The sequence below is a fragment of the Talpa occidentalis genome, unplaced genomic scaffold (assembly GCF_014898055.3).
Source record: "Talpa occidentalis isolate TD23 unplaced genomic scaffold, MPIMG_talOcc4v2.1 talOcc4.6, whole genome shotgun sequence".
Taxonomy (NCBI): domain Eukaryota; kingdom Metazoa; phylum Chordata; class Mammalia; order Eulipotyphla; family Talpidae; genus Talpa; species Talpa occidentalis.
In genome coordinates this window covers 50,646,522-50,664,595 of record NW_023604972.1, presented here as the reverse complement: position 1 = coordinate 50,664,595, position 18,074 = coordinate 50,646,522, and the positions used below count along the sequence as shown (strand labels likewise).

Genomic DNA, 18,074 nt, shown 5'->3' with positions numbered 1-18,074 from the left:
AGAAAGAAAGAAAGAAAGAAGAAAGAAGAAAGAAAAGAAAGAAAGAAAGAAAAAAAGAAAGAAAGAGAAGAGAGAAAGAGAGAGAGAAAGAGAGAGGAGAAAGAGAGAGAAAGAAAGAGAGAAGAAAGAGAGAAAGAGAGAGAAAAGAGAGAGAGAAGAGAGAGAGAAGAAAGAGAGAGAAAGAGAGAGAGAAAGAGAGAAAGAGAGAGAGAAAGAAAGAGAGAAAGAAAGAGAGAAAGAGAGAGAGAAAGAGAGAGAGAAAGAGAGAGAGAAAGAGAGAAAGAGAAAGAGAGAGAGAGAGAGAGAGAGAAAGAGAGAGAGAAGAAAGAAAGAAAGAAAGAAGAAAGAAAGAAAGAAAGAAAGAAAAAAGAAAGAAGAAAGAAAGAAAGAAAAAAAGAAAGAAAGAAAGAAAGAAAGAAAGAAAGAAAGAAAGAAAGAAAGAAAGAAACCCAACCCAACCCTCTTGGGCTATAATTATAACTTCCTGAAGCTGAAGCTTCTTTGGTCTTGGCCCAATGAATGTGACAATGCTATGAGACTCACTTTCCTTTGAGTCTGTAGTCTTATCTTCTTCCTTCACTTTCCCTTTGAAAAAGCAAGTTCTTCTGATTTATATGGAAGTATGATGGAAAAAATCACATAAAGACTATGAAGATGAAGTCAGTAGAATTGTAGTAAGTGTACTGGGGCCACAAATTTAATGCAATATGCAGGAATCAAACAAATATTCTCTTTGCCAGCACAAATGAGCAAAGGGACTTCTACTTATGACTGGGTGAAAGGAAATATTTCACCTGCTGTCTGGCAGCTGCCCGACCAGTGTGGTTCCCATGACCAACAAACTGATTCCAATGAAAGCCAAGGTAATCCTGAAAAAAAAAACCGAAATGGTAATGCAAACGTTAGTGAAATAGCAGGGGCAAAGGGAAAAAAACATAAATGTTCCTAAATAATGACATTATAAGTAAAGTATAGAGCATCCACACTATAAAATAGGATGCAGCCATTAAAATTTGGGTAAATCTGAGGCCTCCCTGGTGCCTCGGGAGTTAAAGTCTCAGAGTTATCAAGCTATTGTCAGCCACTGTAGCATGAGTTCGATCCCGGGGCATGGAGCTGACCCACATGGCGCAGCAGACCTCTCCTCTCTCGCCCACTGCTCCCCTTGGTGTATTTCAGTCAATCTGCCTGTTCTGCTCCCCACTCTGTCTCTGGTCTCTCACTCCCCACACACACCTCTGGCCTACACTCCAGTTCTTATATGCATAAATAAATAAAAAATAAAAAGTTCTTCTTTTTTAAAAAGAAGAACTAGGTATATCTATAGATTCTCACATGGAAGAATAGTCCTTGGTACATTTTGAGATGAAAAAAACCACAGCAAGTTTCAAAATAATATAGAGTATAATGAAATTTTCAAAATAACAGTGAGCACATAATCTACAGATGCACAGAGAAGGCCCGGGAATTTGTTTACAAAACTGTCAAGTTCAATCTATACAATCATCAAAGCTTTCAGAGGGATAGCAAAAGGAATAAAGTGAAAGGAAAAAACTCTTGCCTCTGTTCTTAAAGTATTTAAATTATTTTATTTATTTATTTTTAAAGATTTATTTATCCAAGAACCGGGGTACAGGCCAGATGCGCGGGAGGGTGAGAGGATTCACCAGAGATAGAGTGGGGAACAGAACAGGCAGACTGACGAAATACACTGCTGAGGGGAGCAGTGGGAGCGACAGGAGAGGTCTGCCGTGCCATGTGGGACCCTCACCGCCCGGGATCGAACCGGCGCTGCAGAGGCTGCGGACAGGGCTCACTCAACTGCCTGTGCCACCAGGTGAGGCCCTATTTTAATTATTTTAAGTACACATGTTCTATAAATGTTATTTCAGGTTGAAAGTTATTACCTTATTATTTTGTTCTAAATACTTTGGCATCTCCAGCTATGATTATATGGAAATATTTTACAAAGAAATGAAAATAACTTATTTTTCTTTGTTTTCTATTGACAGGTGGCAAAGGGCACAGTTCAATTTTTTCTCAAAGGAATTTGAAATGTATGACAAATAACAAAGACTTACACTTAAGATTTATTTCATAACAACTACAGAAAACTATAGTTCCATGCAGGAATCCTTTAATGAAAATCTGTTGTCCCTATATATTAGGTCAAGCTAACTCAAAAGTTGACTAACAATATCTCTAATGGCCAGACACTTTCTCATTTGTGTAAAGTGCTTTTAATATATTTTTCAATCACTTCAAAATGAAGATAGTCATTTTTAGAAATGTAAATGGGATTACTCAAAAAGAAAATATTGAGATTTTAAATCTTTCAAAATAAATGGGTCATTCTTATGAATACCTTAGTAAGGTTTGCTTTTATACCTTTTGACACAGCAATATAAACGTCAGGCTCAGTTTTCTTTAAGTGATATTTCTGTGCAGTCACTCATGAAATTACTAAATCATGGCTTAATCTCATCCATCAATTATGCAAAAGCTTTAGCAGTAATGTGTCACTATTTTGCCCTAATGAAATCTCTTGTTTCTAAATATTAAATCAGAAGGGGTTACATTTTAACTTGTCTAACAATTGGGCTCAAAATACCTGAAAAACTCTGCCAGATTAACAGGCCAGAAAATCTTGTTTTCTTGTTTAAGTAAGACAACTTGAGAGTTCTCATAGATCACACCAGTTTTCAGCCACAATCTATTCTTTTAGGAGCTTTTCTGAGATATAATTCACATAGCATACAAATCACCCATTTAGAATACACAAGTCAACAATTTGAGGAATAGTCGTAGAGTTGTACCATCAATATCACAGTCAGTTTTAGGATGATCTTGCTTTTTTCCATTTTTTTACTTTTTTTAAAAAAGATTTACTTATTTATGCATACAAGAACTGGGATACAGGTCAGAGGTGCTAGGGATGAGAGGATTCATCAGAGATAGAATGGGGAGCAGAACAGGCAGATTGACTGAAATACACTGCTGAGGAGAGCAGTGGATGAGACAGGAGAGGTCTGCTGCATCATGCTGGTTAGCTTCCCTGGACGGGGTCGAGCTCCTCCCTGGCCTGGTATGGAACTGGTGCTGCAGATAGCTTCAGTGTGCTGACACTTAATCTCTTGTGCCAACAGGAGGCCCTACTTTTTTTTCTTTTTTTTAATTAATTTTTTATTATTATTTTTATTATGATGATTATTTTTTACATCATTATTCATTTTTAAACAATATTTGCTTCACCCTACCCCCTCAGGTATAGTCCCCATAGAGTTTCCTTCACCAATGCACCCGCGCACCATCACTTCAGTCCATGAAATAAGCCAGAAGGAAAAAGAAAAATATCTCATGGTTTCACTTATAGCAGGAATATAGGGAAACCAAATAAGACATCAGTGTAAAAAAAAAAATACTTTTTATTTTTAAAATGCTCACATTGAATCTGTAAATTGCTTATGGGGACTATACCTGAGGGGGTGGGGGGAAGCAAATATTGTTTAAAAATGAACAATTATGTAAAAAATAAAAAAAAATAATTATTTTAAAAAACTGCAAATTTAATAAAAATCAAATTAAAAAGTAAATAAATGCTCATGTTGTAGTAAATGCTTCTTTTGAAAAGCATGCACAAAGCAATTCTTTCACACTGTACAGCATGTACTGGGAGTAGGAGTCTCAATTTTATCATCTTCTGTTTGATCTTGGATGCTTACATTATCAGATTATCTTAAGTATAGTTTCTTTGCAAGAATCTTTTCTGTCATTTATCTATTTTGTGAGTGTTACTTTAATTAAATTAGATAGAGTCATAACACAATTTTTTTGGGGGGCAATCACTGCATGATGAAAGTAACCAACAACAAACGAAGGCATCTCAGGTATCTGGTGTTAAAATGTCATGTTCCACAAGAACAGACATACAGACCAATGGAATCAAATAGAAAATCCAGAAATAAACCCACAGATCTATGGTCAACTAATCTTTGACAAAGGAGCAAAGACTATGCATTGGAGCAAAGAAAGTTTATTCAATAAATGGTGCTGGGAAAACTGGGTTGCTACATGCAAAAGAATGAAGCTTGACCACTACCTCACACCATACACGAAAATCAACTCAAAATGGATTAAAGAACTAGACATAAGACCTGAAACCATAAAATATATAGAAGGAAATATAGGCGAAACACTACGTGATTTGCACATCAAAGACATCTTTACAGACACATCACCCAAAGCAGTGATAGTGAAGGCAAAGATAAACACCTGGGACTACATCAAATTAAAGAGCTTCTGCACAGCAAAAGAGACAATAACAAAAACAAAGAGAAACCCCACCAACTGGGAGAACATTTGTGCACCCAACACTAATGATAAAGGACTGATCACAAAAATCTGCAAAGAGCTGATGAGACTCAGCAACAACAAAGAAAATAATCCTGTCAAAAAATGGGCAGAAGAGCTAAAAAGAAACTTCTCTGAAGAGGAAATACAAATGGCCAACAGGCATATGAAAAAATGTTCAACATCACTTGTCATCAGGGAAATGCAAATCAAAACTACCATGAGATACCATCTTACCCCAGTGAGAATGGCACATATTAAAAAAACTAGCAACAACAAATGTTGGCGAGGGTGTGGAGAAAAAGGAACTCTCCTGCACTGTTGGTGGGAGTGCAAACTGGTCCAACCACTATGGAGAGCTGTGTGGAGATTTCTGGACCTACTAAACATAGAGCTTCCATATGATCCAGCAATTCCACTCCTAGGTATCTACCCAAAGGACACAGAAACATCCATTCCAAAGAACACCTGCACCCCTATGTTTATAGCAGCACTGTTTACAATAGCTAAGCTTTGGAAACAACCCAAATGCCCAAAAATAGATGACTGGATCAAGAAGCTGTGGTACATATACACCATGGAATATTATTCAGCATTCAAAAAAGATAAACACATGCAATTTGCAGCAACATGGATGGCGCTGGAAGGGATCATGCTCAGCGAAATAAGCCAAAAAGAAAAAGAAAAATACCGGATGGTCTCACTCATAGCAGGAATCTAGAAAACTTAAATAAGGGACCAGGAAAATGAATAACTATAAGAAAGTGAAAATCAGAATCAACAAAAAACTATGAAACAGAGACACTTTTGGGGGGGGGTGGGAGGGGAGGGATTGGGATCAGAAAGGGGGGTTGCAACTGTATGGGGAATATAAAAATAAAATTTATTATTAAATAAATAAATAAATAAATAAATAAAGTCATGTTCCAGGTTGTCTTGGATACAGTCCCTGATCCCTTCCACCCCACCCAAGGACCAAGTGAAGATGCTAGAACACATACATAGCAACATATAAAAACATACACATATCTTCAACTTTGCTGAAATTTCACTTTTTCAGAATAAAAACAGAAATATAAAATAAATAGAAACTCTATCTATAAACTGATTAGAAACTTCTAAAAAATATAAGCTCTAGTATTGCCTTCTTGCACACAATAGATAATCTTATATATCCCCAGGGTACATGAACCCCACTTTGGGGACATTGGTTTAAGGTTCATGCAGAAGTGCATGTGAAACCTGAATTTAACTTTGCTATCAAAGTTTAAATTATTACCAAAAAAACATACTGTGCTCCAAAGTCTGGACCTTGGAAACATGGGCAAAAGAAAACAGTAAGAGCTTCTTAGAAATGTGTTTGTGTATGCTTAAGCAATCTCTTTCCTTGTAATAAATCTGAATGAGGCAAGTAGAGGCCACCCAAGGAATTACTAAAGAGGTTTCAGCTCATCTGCCAATTTTCATTGGCTGGTAGCAACTGCCTGGAAAGCTCTATTGAGTGGATGCCAAGGCCATGTCCAGGGAAATGAACCAAGACAATCAATAGCAAGGATGTGGCTGGTACACACTTATTACTTGCCATCACCATGTTCATCAGCATTGGCCACTGCAACATCATCCCACTGTGTGTCAACTCATCCACACTGTGGTTCCCGCTAACTGAGCTTGAGGCTACCTCCTCATTGGGCAGCACTCAAACCTAGAACCAGAAGGAGACCCAGGTGGGGAAATTATTTAAGAAATATGAGCAATCCTGATAGAAATGTATGGAACAAATTCACTCCTCTAAATGGTTCTCTCCCACATGATAATGACTCTCAGGAATTCTTTTCCTCACCTGTGCAGCTATGAGCAGCCAAGAAAGTCCATGATAGCTTGGTTGACACTCTGGTGAATGTGAACCCGAAAAACTTCTCTTTTTTTTCTAACCTTCCTTTACAATGCATCCTCAAATTACGTCTGAAGCAGGAATGGGGATCCAGGTTGTATATATTGGATTCTGATACATACCGTCATTGGGGAGAAAATACGAACAGCAAATAGATAAAGCTGTGGAGGCCACCTTTGGTGGTGTTTCATAAGTGGGAAGGGCTGGGATTAGTACCACAATACTCTCATGTGGCCACTACACACAGGATTAAAAAGGAACGCTGAACCAATTATACCATTAAATTATACCATTAAATTACTGGGCAAAAGACATACCTCAGGGGCAGAAGGACACAGTAGCGTACGATGACGCCCAGCACCCACACCAAGGTGAGTCGCAGACTGATGTACTGGAAATTTATATTGGTCCTTGTAAGGAGATTCCATGACACTAGCTCCTCTGAGGAGAACCTCTGAGTCACCTCATCTTCCACAATGGCTTCCAATCCCTTCTTGGAGAAATAAAAGACATCAGACAGCTCAAAGTCCCTTCCTCGAAGACCGGAGAGCCCTTTTTCCATGGGTGACTCATCTCTTTGGATAATACCTTAAAAGAAAACAGCAAAACATGAGAAATGCCATAGGACAGAAGATCAACTGACCAAAGGAGCAACTTTAATTGTGAAGACGACAAGTGAATAAACTTAATGGGTAACATGGAAGAGATTTCAGAAATAAATACAAGCAATTGCAGTGGGAAGAGAGGAGAAATCATGGAATCTTCATGAAATGGCTTGTATTTAATGAATTTGATTCATTACGGAGGAATTTTGGTTCTCAGTATTTTATTTTCTATATTAAAAAAGGTTTTTATTTTGGAGATTAAAATGTTAAATTCCCTGAAAGAGCTTTGATTTTCACTTTCCAGTTTGCTAGGAAATCAATGAGGAAATTGGAGAAAGCTGCATTGCTAACCCTCTGAAGAATTTATATGTTCATCCACAGAAGCTGCAATAAATTGGGTAATGAAAGAACAGCAACATAACACACTAGAGTAGAAAGTAAAGAGGACCTGGGACCAAAGTCAAATATTGTTTAGGACAACCTCCAGTCAGCCTCTACTTAAGTCACCAAAATTAATGTCCCTTATAAATGAAATGAAGGTAGAATTTTTAGTTTCCTTACAAGGCTAAAGTTTTGAGATTTTAGTGTTGATTTAGTTCAATTTCCTCATTTTATTGCCATTTTTGGTTTTTGGTTTGTTTGTTTTGTTTTGCTTTACTCACAAGTAAAGCTAATACCTCATCACCTTAAGAACTAGAACAATATGATTATTAGATTACCTTTTTCAATAGTCAGATCTCAGTGATTTCATCTTGTTTCACTATCTCTGAAAACAGTCTAATAATATTAGAAGGTAAACCAAAATAGTGTCCCTACTAAATTATTGCTATCACTCTTGCTCAAGATTACTCAATCCAAGTAACCTTGGCTAATAGGTATGTAAGAGTTTCGTTATTTAGCAATATAAAATCATTTTTAAGTCTAGAAGAGGGAGAAGGAACAAATTATTAGGCAAATCTCTGAATGAAACGCACTGAAGACAGTAGACACTCCTAAAAATAACCTTTGCAGAAGGATCAGAAATACTAATGCAAGTTCAAGTTGCCTCATATTATTAACTAGGCCAGGAGAGAAGAGGTCTATAAACAGAAGCCAGGCCACTAGCCTCTACACACTTCATGTGCAATATTTTCTCTACCCTCTTACCTACTTTATTCTTTGTAACTCAAATAAAATATAACTCGGGCCTCCCTGGTGGTGCAAGAGGTTAAGACGCAACCTATGCAGCTATCCGGAGCCACTGCAGCACAAGTTCAATCCCCCGTCGGCCAAGGAGCAACCCAGATGGGCGCAGCAGACCTCTCCTGACTCTCCCATTGCTCCCCTTGGCAGTGTACTTGGTCAATCTGCCTGTTCTGTTCCCCAATCTGTCTCTGATGGATCCTCTCACCTCCTACAATTCTGGCCTGTACCCCAATCCTGTATGCATAAATAAATAAATCTTTAAAATATATATATAACTCAATTATATATTTTTTACCAATCCTCTCTAGAAAGTATGTAGATAACTGCAATGTAGCTAATTGACAAAGGATTAATTTCAGAACACACATAGGATTAATAAGAAAAAGTTAAAGAACCCAGGGGGGATAAAATAGCTAAAATATGGCAAGTGCTTCATAAAAGTATAAACCATAATGACTAAACTTTGAAAAGCTTTGAAAAGCTTTTTAGCTTCACTATAAATGGAAAAATGCAAAGTAAAATCACAATGAGATAATATTTCATGCATATGAAAACTAACAAAAAATTTTAATTTGGTAACATCAAGTGAAGATGTGGGATAGTGAGAATGTAATTAGTACTACAATGAAAACTAGTTGGCACTGTCTATAAAATTTAGAGACATTCATAGCCAAAAACCCAGGAAATTCTACTCCCATGAATTCGTCAGAAATATACTCCTTCAATAATTTTAAATGTACAGAAAGCTGCAACAATTGTTTAACCAGATTCACTAGTCATCTACATTCTGCTCATTTTTATTGTTCTCTCTCTACATGTATAAAAACAATACTTTTTTTTTTAATCTGAATCACTTGAGAATGAATAACAGCCATAATACCCTTTATCCCCAGATATTTCACCACAGATTTCCTCAGGTCATGTCACAATCCAGTTATCAAAAATCAGAAAAGCTGACATGATCACAGTACTAGTATCTAATCTACGGGCCTTATTCAAACCTTGACATACCCTTACAGCACTCTTTTCTGGTTCAGGATTCCACCCAGAATTGTATATTACATTTACATGCCAACTCTTTAGTCTTTATAATACAAAAAGTTCCTCAGGCCTCCCTGGTGGTGCAAGGGGTTAAGTCTCAGCACTATGAAGCTATCTACAGCCACTGTAGCAAGGGTTTGATCCCAGGCCAGGGAGCTAACCCACAGGGCACAGCAGATATCTCCTGTTCTCACCTGCTGCTACTGTGAGCAGTGTATTTCAATCTGCCTGTTCTGCTCCCCACTCTGTCTCTGCTGAATCCTCTCACCTCTCCTTACCTACACCTCTGGCCTACACCCCAGCTCTTGTATGCATAAATAAATAAAATAAATCTTTAAAAAAAAAAAAGCTTCCTCGACCTTTCTTTGTTTTTCAAAACACTGACACTTTTTAGGAATATGATCTGTTTATTTTATAGATTGTCTCTCAACTTCAGGTAATCTTATGTCTTCTCATAATCAAATGCAGGCTGTACACTGGAGACAAGAATGCCACGTAAGTGATATTGTATCCTTCTCAGTGCTTCAAATTGGGGGGTGCCTGACATCAATTTGGTCCATGATTGAGGATGTTTTGATCTTGGCTTAAGGTAATGTTTACTATGTAAAGTTACTAGTTTTCTCTTTTTGATTAATATGTAGATACTTGTTTACCTATAAGTATCTATAAATGGAAGAAATGGTCAAGACTGCATAAATACCCTGCTCTCAAACCCTCAACCAATGGTATTAGCATCTTTTGATGATTCTTGTCTGAATGAATTGGTATTGTGTATCTCTTAAAATAGCATTTCCTCATTCCTCATCCCTTTCACATTCATTACTTGGCATTCCACCTTAAGGAAGAACTTTTCCATTATATTCTAGAGATTCTTATAAAACTGTGCACAAGTGTGTGGAAGGAGAGCTATATTGACTGAAATAACAAAACAGAGGGATCAACCTAAAGGTCTGCTAAAGAGAAACTAGATATAAGTAGATGGCTGTGATGGATATGTACAGTGAGTTCCACACAGGAATTTAAAGAAATTAACTTGAACATTTACCAATGTAGATAATTTGTTACCATCAGATTGAACATACAACTTAGAATGATATGTGCATTTGATATTTTATAGGTTTCAAAAATATAAAACAATAAATAGTATTTGTGGTTTGAGGATATATACAAGTGTAGGGATAAACATGTGATATCCATGTGTAGGGAAATATGAAAATATGCAAAAAAAAAAAAAACCTTCAAAATCAGAGTGGTAGCCCCAGGGAATGTTTTGTAAAGTTTTATTTATTAAAGTAGGTGATGGTGGGCCTCCCTGGTGGCGCAGCGGTTGAGCGCTGGGTTGCGAAGCTGCCTGCAGCCTCTGCAGCGCCGGTTCGATTCCCGGCTGCTCCCAGGCCACCGGAGGAGGGTCCCACATGGCACACAGACCTCTCCTGCTGCCCGCTGCTCCCCTCAGCAGTGTACTTCGGTCCTTCTGCCTGCTCTGCTCCCCGCTCTGGCTCTGGTGAATTCTCTCTCACCCTCCCGCGCTTCTGACTGTACCCAGTGCTTGTATAAATAAATAAACAAACAAATAAATAAATAAATCTTAAAAAAATAAATAAATAAATAAAGTAGGTGATGGATACACATGTACTAAAAACTAAAACAAACAATTTACAGGAAGCTAACAGTTGTTCGTAAGATATAAATCTATGAGAGTTCTTTAACAAGCACACAAAATCTGAAAATGGGTATTATAAAATTAGAGGTCAAAAAAAGCACTACTAAAAATGTTACTTCCCTTCTTGTGATATATTAAGTATGGAGGGTCAGAATTACTAATCTAATTCACCCTAAGAACAAACTTTTCACAGGAAAAAATATACACTTCAATCAACATATAGGAGATACTCACTATGTATTAGACATCAAAGTACAGGTTAGAAAGAGGGAGGAAATATTTTTTGTTGGCACCAAGAAATGCTTATAAGTAAACCAAAAATCTTCAAAACATAGATATAAATATCAGATTTACTAGCCCAAACACAATTTGAATAGATTTTATCATTAAAATAATGCAGTTAAATGCTGATTCTTCAGCAACCCACAGCTCCTAAGTTGGTAAAACTCTGATTCTTCGAAATATTTCCTCCTCTTTCACAAATCAGCTTTAAAATATACAGCCATAAACACTTGAACTTTGTCCTTCGACCAAATGCATTGGCCAACCCGACACGATCCATGCTTAGATGAAAATAAAATTAGAACAACTGTTTCTGTCTAATGCAAGAGATTAATTGCACAAGCTGCCCTGTGCCTCTGTGCTTTAGCAAGTCACTGGCACATAAATAATACCAACTATGACAGTCCTGTTTAAAAAAAAAAAAAAAGAGGTTGAAGTTAAAACCATCTCAAATATAATTAACTCTAAATTAGCTGAGTGAACTCTCGCAATAACTGCCCATTTATAAATCACCCTGGCTTTTCCTTCTTCCAGTTGTAAAGCCTCATCCTACCCAATTATTAAGCAATTGGGCAGGGTAGAGAAAGCATGCTTTCTAAGCCGGCAGTTAGGGAAAATCAGGGTACAGGACAGATCAAAAGTAGATTTAATAGGCTTAGAGACATAAGCTATAAGCTGATCCTTGACCTACCACGGGCCACCTTCCAAAAGTCAGAAGCTCAGAGTTTCAAAACGTACTCTTTTCATGGAAACCGCTTGAATTAGTAGCAGTACTATGAAATAGAAATCTCTTCTAGTGCTGCTTCTATAGGAAATGTGAAAATTAATTCTGTTTTGGGAACTAATAAAAATATACTTCCCTGTTTTGTGGTGATTTAACAGGGGTTAATAGGGAAACTTTCTGGGGCACCAGTAATGTTCTATTTCTAGATGTAGATGAGAAATACATAAATATGTCTAATTTCTCAGTAAAGTATATGTCTTGTTTTATATAGCAAGAAAAGTAATTAAAATGTTGTATTTTAAACAAAAATGAGATATTACATATAATGGCTAAAATTAAAATGACAAAAAATGCCAAGTGTTGAAGAGGTCATGGAGCAACTAGATGGAAATTTCGTCCATTTCTCCAGAATTACACAACCATTTTGGCACACATTTCATTGTTTCTAATAAAATTGGACATACATTTGCTCATCCCAAGACCCAGCAGTTCTGTTTCAAGTTAGGTATCCACCAGAAGCAAGTAAACAGATTCACAAGGTATCTGTTCAACAAAGTCATAGTAATTTTATTCCTAACAGCTAAAAACTGAAAAACTTTTTAACCTAAATGTCAAGCTATACAATGATAAACAAATTTTTTATATATTTGTTATAAAGAAATACTCCACAGCAAAATTTTTGAAAATTCACTGATTCATGCAACAACATAGAAAAATCCCATGAACATTATACTGATTGAGAAGAGAGGGAAATGCACATTCAAAAATAGGAAAAAACAGATTGATGACAAAAATCAGAAGAGAGTTTACACTGAAGACCAACATGCAATAAAATACACAGGGCAGGGGATTGTGAGAGCCTGAGATCATCATCTATTCTTTAGCCTGATATGACTGGTGGTCATACAGGTCTATAAATATGCAAAATTCAGTCAGCTGAATGCTTGATGTTTGTGTATTTCTTACATTATGCCTCAATATTTGAAAAATCAGAACAATGTTACTCTGAAGAGTCGCTCAAATTTCTAGCTATTATCCCAATTAGAGACTAACCAATCATATTTACCCTTTCCAAGACTGTTAATCCTCCTTCCTACACTAGAAGGCAACTGACACTTATTGAATGCTTCCTGATACTAGACCAAGTGCTAAACCTTTGATACATGTACTAGGTAATCCCCATAATCTTAAGATATTATCTATTATCCCCATTTTACAGATGAGGAAACTGTTAAGCAACTTGTCAGGAGCTACAAAATAAAAACAAGAACCAGAATTTGTAACTAAGTCTATGACTCCAAAACTAAAGCTTCTTCAAGTCCTAAACTCTCAGCTCCCATGTCACTCTGCCCACACTTGCCCTGTCCCCAACCTCAAATGCATATTTCACAACAACTCCACAGTTGATGGGAAAATTAATTAGTACCATTTCTTCCTTGCAACACAGAAAGTCTAGTGTAGCAGTTCTTAGTATCTCTCCTACCTTTGAGGGAGAATGGAACTTTGACACAGTAAGGCCTTTATGCAGCCTCCACCTATCACTAATAGACTGGATCATCCTTCACGGGAATTTATTATTTAAGTCACTCTATTAATTGGAGCAGGAATTGCCCCTACTTTTATTGAGATTTAATTAAATATACATTTAATTACATAAATAAATAAATAACATAAATAAATAACATAAATAAATAAATAACATGTTATTTATGTTATAAATAACATAAATAAAATAACATAAATAAATAAATTACATAAATAAATAACATAAATAAATAAATTACATAAATACATAAACATTTATTTAATTAAATGTTTCAGGTATACAAAAAAATGACTTTGCGAGTGTGTGTGTGTAGATAGACAGGCAGACAGCTAAACAGTTGACATACACATAGATAAACACATACAGTATATTATGAAATGATTACCATGGCAAACTTTAGCTCCATTACCTCATGCACAAGTCACACTTTTTTTCTTGTGGTGAGAACTTTTAAGATCTACTCTTAATAATTTTCAAGTATACTATCAGTATTGCAAACTATAGTCATCAGTCTGGTACATTATACCCCCAAAATTTATTCACTTTATAACTAAAGGGTTTTTTTTAAAGATTTATTTATTTATGCATAAAAGAACTGGGGTACAGGCCAGAGGTGCAGGGGGTGAGAGAATGAACCAGAGACAGAGGGGGGAACAGAACAGGCAGATTGACTAAAATACACTGCTGAGGGGAGCAGCAGGTGAAACAGGAGAGGTCTCCTGCACCTTGTGGGCCACCTTCCTGGCCAGCAGGGGATCGAACTTGTGCTGCAGAGACTGCAGATAGCAGCACAGTGCTGAGATTTAACCCCTTGTGCCACCAGGGAGGCCATAACTGAAGTTTGTAACTTTTTTTTTTGTCTCTCAAATTTTTATTTAAGGGTCATGACCCATGATGGAGTTTAGATCTTGTTGAAAGCAGCCATGTCCACGGACTGCACATAGTCCTCAAAAGCGGTGATCTGCTCCTCCACCATATCTGTTCCAAATTTATCGTCTTCAACCACACTGTATTTGAAGTTTCTTAATTCCATACCCCACTGGAACTAGTTTAGAAGACCCCCCAAACCATGCTGTCCACTTGAATGCTTCTGACACACTCCTCTGGTTTTGCCATATCTGTCTCATCATCCCAAGGATTCACATCTAGTAAGATGGAAGACTTGGCACCAAGTGCAGGTTTTTGGCTTTCTCTGACTCATACTGTATGAGACATTCTTCTCTCAGCCTCTTAGCTTCTTCACTTTCCTCTTCATCATCAGATCCAAAAAGATCAATGTCATCATCCTCTTTACTATCTGTAGCTCCACTTCCTGTGGTGTCTTCCACATTAGCAGGGCCATACTTGCCCAAAACTTTCTTCACTTCTGGCAGACTTGCCTTTTCTTTTTCAAAAGACTTGATGTGGTTGTACCAGCATAGAACATGGTACAGGTTGGCAGGTGACAGGCCAGAAACTGCTTCAAATACTGCCACATCTGCTTGGGAGGGCACATACCCCTCGATGTAGCTTTTGTCCACTAGGTAATCGTTGCGCACCTAGAGGCCTGCGGGGCTTTTCAAGTCTCCAAAACCCTTGGTGTTGGCTGATATTCAAGCTGTTCGGCAGTGGAGGAAAAGCTGAGCGCAAGCAGTAAGCATCTGGCGCTGAGAGGGAAAAGGGCTGAAGTTTGTAACTTCTAATCTTCACCCCAACCCTACCTCCCAACTTTAGCAACCACTAATCAACAATCTGTTTTCAAGTTTAGGGTTTGCTTTTTTTTTTTTTAGATTTCTCCTATCTGACTTATTTTACTTAGCACAATGTCAAGCAGAAATATATATTTTACAGCCTGGAACACATCTGACTTCCATTTGGGTAGTTCTTCCCACAATAAGCCTAACAAAAAACAACCCTTAGGCAGCAGTCCAACCAACACTCCCCCAGTTGTCGTTCAGCCAGGACTGAGTTGACAGAGGAGGCTGTTATGTCCGATTTATGACTCTACAGCATCAACACACAGAATTTTAACCATTATCCTTGCTCATCAACTAGTCAGTTTAGAAAGGATAATTGCCCGGGATTTTCTATTGCTGTTACTGTTAGATATATTCTAAAATCTTCTACCTCTCTGTCATCTTCATCAACCTTCACTGTCACTCGCTTCTCACCTGCTGGGGTCCCTTCCAATGTTCTATGTCTAACATTGTGTGTTCTTTTTCTTAAAGGGAGTCACCAAACTGTGTAAGTTTTAGGTTCTATAAAACCTGAATTTGGTCCTACCTGAGTCATGTGATTTTGTTGAATACAAGCAACAAATAAACATTAAACCTGTCACCTTACAAACTACAGTGATTAGGAGGAGAAAAACTTAGGATGAAAGACCCAAGTTACTACCAATGTGCTAGAACATTGGGAGTCCACATTAGCATTTTTGCACATTAGCACTTTTCTGCTTAACTTCACCTATTATTCATTATGGTTTCCTAATAGCTATTCAATAATGATTTTTCAATTGTTTAAAAAAAATTATTACTCATAAAACTATTCATGGTCCTCCAATTAAGAATTATAATAAACTTTTTTTACATACAAAGGGCAATGTTTACTTAATCCAATCAAGAAAATCCAACTGGGTGTCCCTTGTGGAGCAAGGGGTTAAGTTGCAGCACAGTGAAGCTATCCACAGCCACTGCAGCACTGCAGGAGTTTAATCCCCAGCCAGGGAGCTAACCCACATGTGCGGCAGACCTCTCCTGCCTCACCTGCCTCTCCCCTCAGCAATGTATTTCAGTCAATCTGCCTGTTCTCCCCACTCTGTCTCCATTGAATCCTCTCACAGCCTGTACCCCAGTTCTTATATGCATACATAAATAAATCTTTAAAAACAATAAAATAAAATAGCAAGAATCAACAAGTACTTAACATGAGATGTAAAGATACATCAAAGCCAACACAATGCTTACAAAAGGGGGTGGGGGGGCACAGCCTGTCCTCCCCAGGATTGCCAGTCAGCACCACTGTCACTCTATACCGTGTGGAGTAGCAGCCAGCACAATTAGACAATGAGAGAAATAAAGTATAATCTTTTCCAGGTTGAATAACAAGTGGTAAAACTATCCCTGTGTGAATCTTACACCTGAATAAGGAAGGAAATCTGAAAACCTACATACCACCCTTACTAAAATCAAAAGCTTTCCAATGTATAAAACAACAATCCAAAGACAGGATGGAAGAAACACTCCATTTGTAATAGCAACAGGAAATAGAAACTGAGGAGGAAATGAACAAAACCCATCCGAGAAAAACATTAAAACATCTAGGAAAAATTACCTAACCAAATGGAAAGATATAATGTCCTTGGAAAGTAAGACTCAACATAGATAATGTCAAACCTTCCTCCATACTTTCATAAATTTAGTACAACTGCAGTAAAAATAGATATTAGTATTTCTTCTGTATCAAGATCATGAGAAAAAATCTGTGAAGGATCAAGATAATATGAGGAAAATTCTGTGAAGGAAAAGAAACAAAAACTACTATCCCCATAAAATGCTAAATTAATCTATTGAATTATCAATAATGAAAATATTACAATGACATTGCATGAGAAGACAAATAAACAAGGGGAACAGAATAAAAAGTTCAGAAATAGAACCAAATATATAATGGAATCCAGGAAATCGTTAAGGATGCATCTCAAATCAATTAAGTACACATGGATTTTTGAAGAGTGCTAATAACAACTGAATGCCCTTCTGGGAAATACACTAGAGAAAATGAAACAAATATTTAAATATAAAAAAATAAAGAAATCATTGAAGAATTCCCTTAAAACTGAGCAAGGAAAACATATTTCTAATAAAAATTCAAAATCCACAAGTTATAAAAGGAAAATACTGACAAATTTGACTACATACAAAGAGAAAAATCTTCATATAAGAAGCATGATAAGTGAGGCCTCCCTGGTGGCTCAAGGGGTTAAGACACTGCTCTATGAAGCTATCCACAGCCACTGCAGCACAAGTTCCATCCCTGGCCAGGGAGGCGACACACATGGCACAGCAGACCTCTCCTATCTCACCTGCTGCTCCCTTCAGCAGGATATTTCAGTATATCTGCCTATTCTGCTCCCTACTCAGTCTCTGGTGAATCCTCTCACCCTCCCCCTACTCTGCATTCTGGCCTGCATAAATTAATCTTTATTTATATGCATAAAGAAATCTTAAAAAAAAAAAGCATGATAAGCAAAGAAAAAAATACAAATGGAAACTGAAATATTTGTATTTTAGCATAGATAGAAGCCAATCACCTAAATATTAGATGAGAGGGTCCCAGAAATCAAGCAAAAACAGATATCAAAATGAAATTTTCAAATGGCCAAAAGGAGTAGATAGCTCCCAGGGGGAAAAAAAAATACAAATGGCTCTAAAACATGAAATGTGTACAAACTCACACTCTTTGTAAGAGAAGCACAAATTAGGGCTAAATTGACTTTCCAATTCTCACCTATCAGATTGGTACAAATCCAAAATTTGATGTATATTTATTGATACATTTGCTGAAGCTGTGCGAAAACAAGCAGCTGCATACACTCCTAGTGGGAGTACAAATGGCACAAGCACTAATGAAAAGCAATTTGGTGCCATCAGTCAAAACTGCAAATGCTCTTTGACAGAGCAGACCCCTTCTATCACAGATCTGTCCTTATCGGCCATTTTTTCTAAACAACAAAAGGTGGGGAATACAGGTAAAAAGAACCATAAGCATTCATTTAATATTTCTTTTAACTGCTAAAAAAGGACCTT

At 37.1% G+C, this 18,074-nt stretch overlaps 1 protein-coding gene and 1 pseudogene across 3 annotated transcripts in view; both read right to left on the bottom strand.

The window, feature by feature from the left end:
• Nucleotides 1-18,074, bottom strand: part of GPAT3 (glycerol-3-phosphate acyltransferase 3) — a 61,240-nt gene that overhangs the window by 22,998 nt on the left and 20,168 nt on the right. For all 3 annotated transcript variants that reach the window (XM_037530386.2, XM_054688268.1, XM_054688267.1), the window contains exons 3-4: nucleotides 6,559-6,829; nucleotides 795-869 (exon numbers count right to left, since the gene is read on the bottom strand). In XM_037530386.2, the coding sequence (XP_037386283.1) occupies nucleotides 795-869; nucleotides 6,559-6,829 (346 nt within the window). The remainder of the gene's footprint in view (nucleotides 1-794; nucleotides 870-6,558; nucleotides 6,830-18,074) is intronic.
• LOC119261248 (elongation factor 1-beta-like) lies at nucleotides 14,137-16,671 on the bottom strand (annotated as a pseudogene).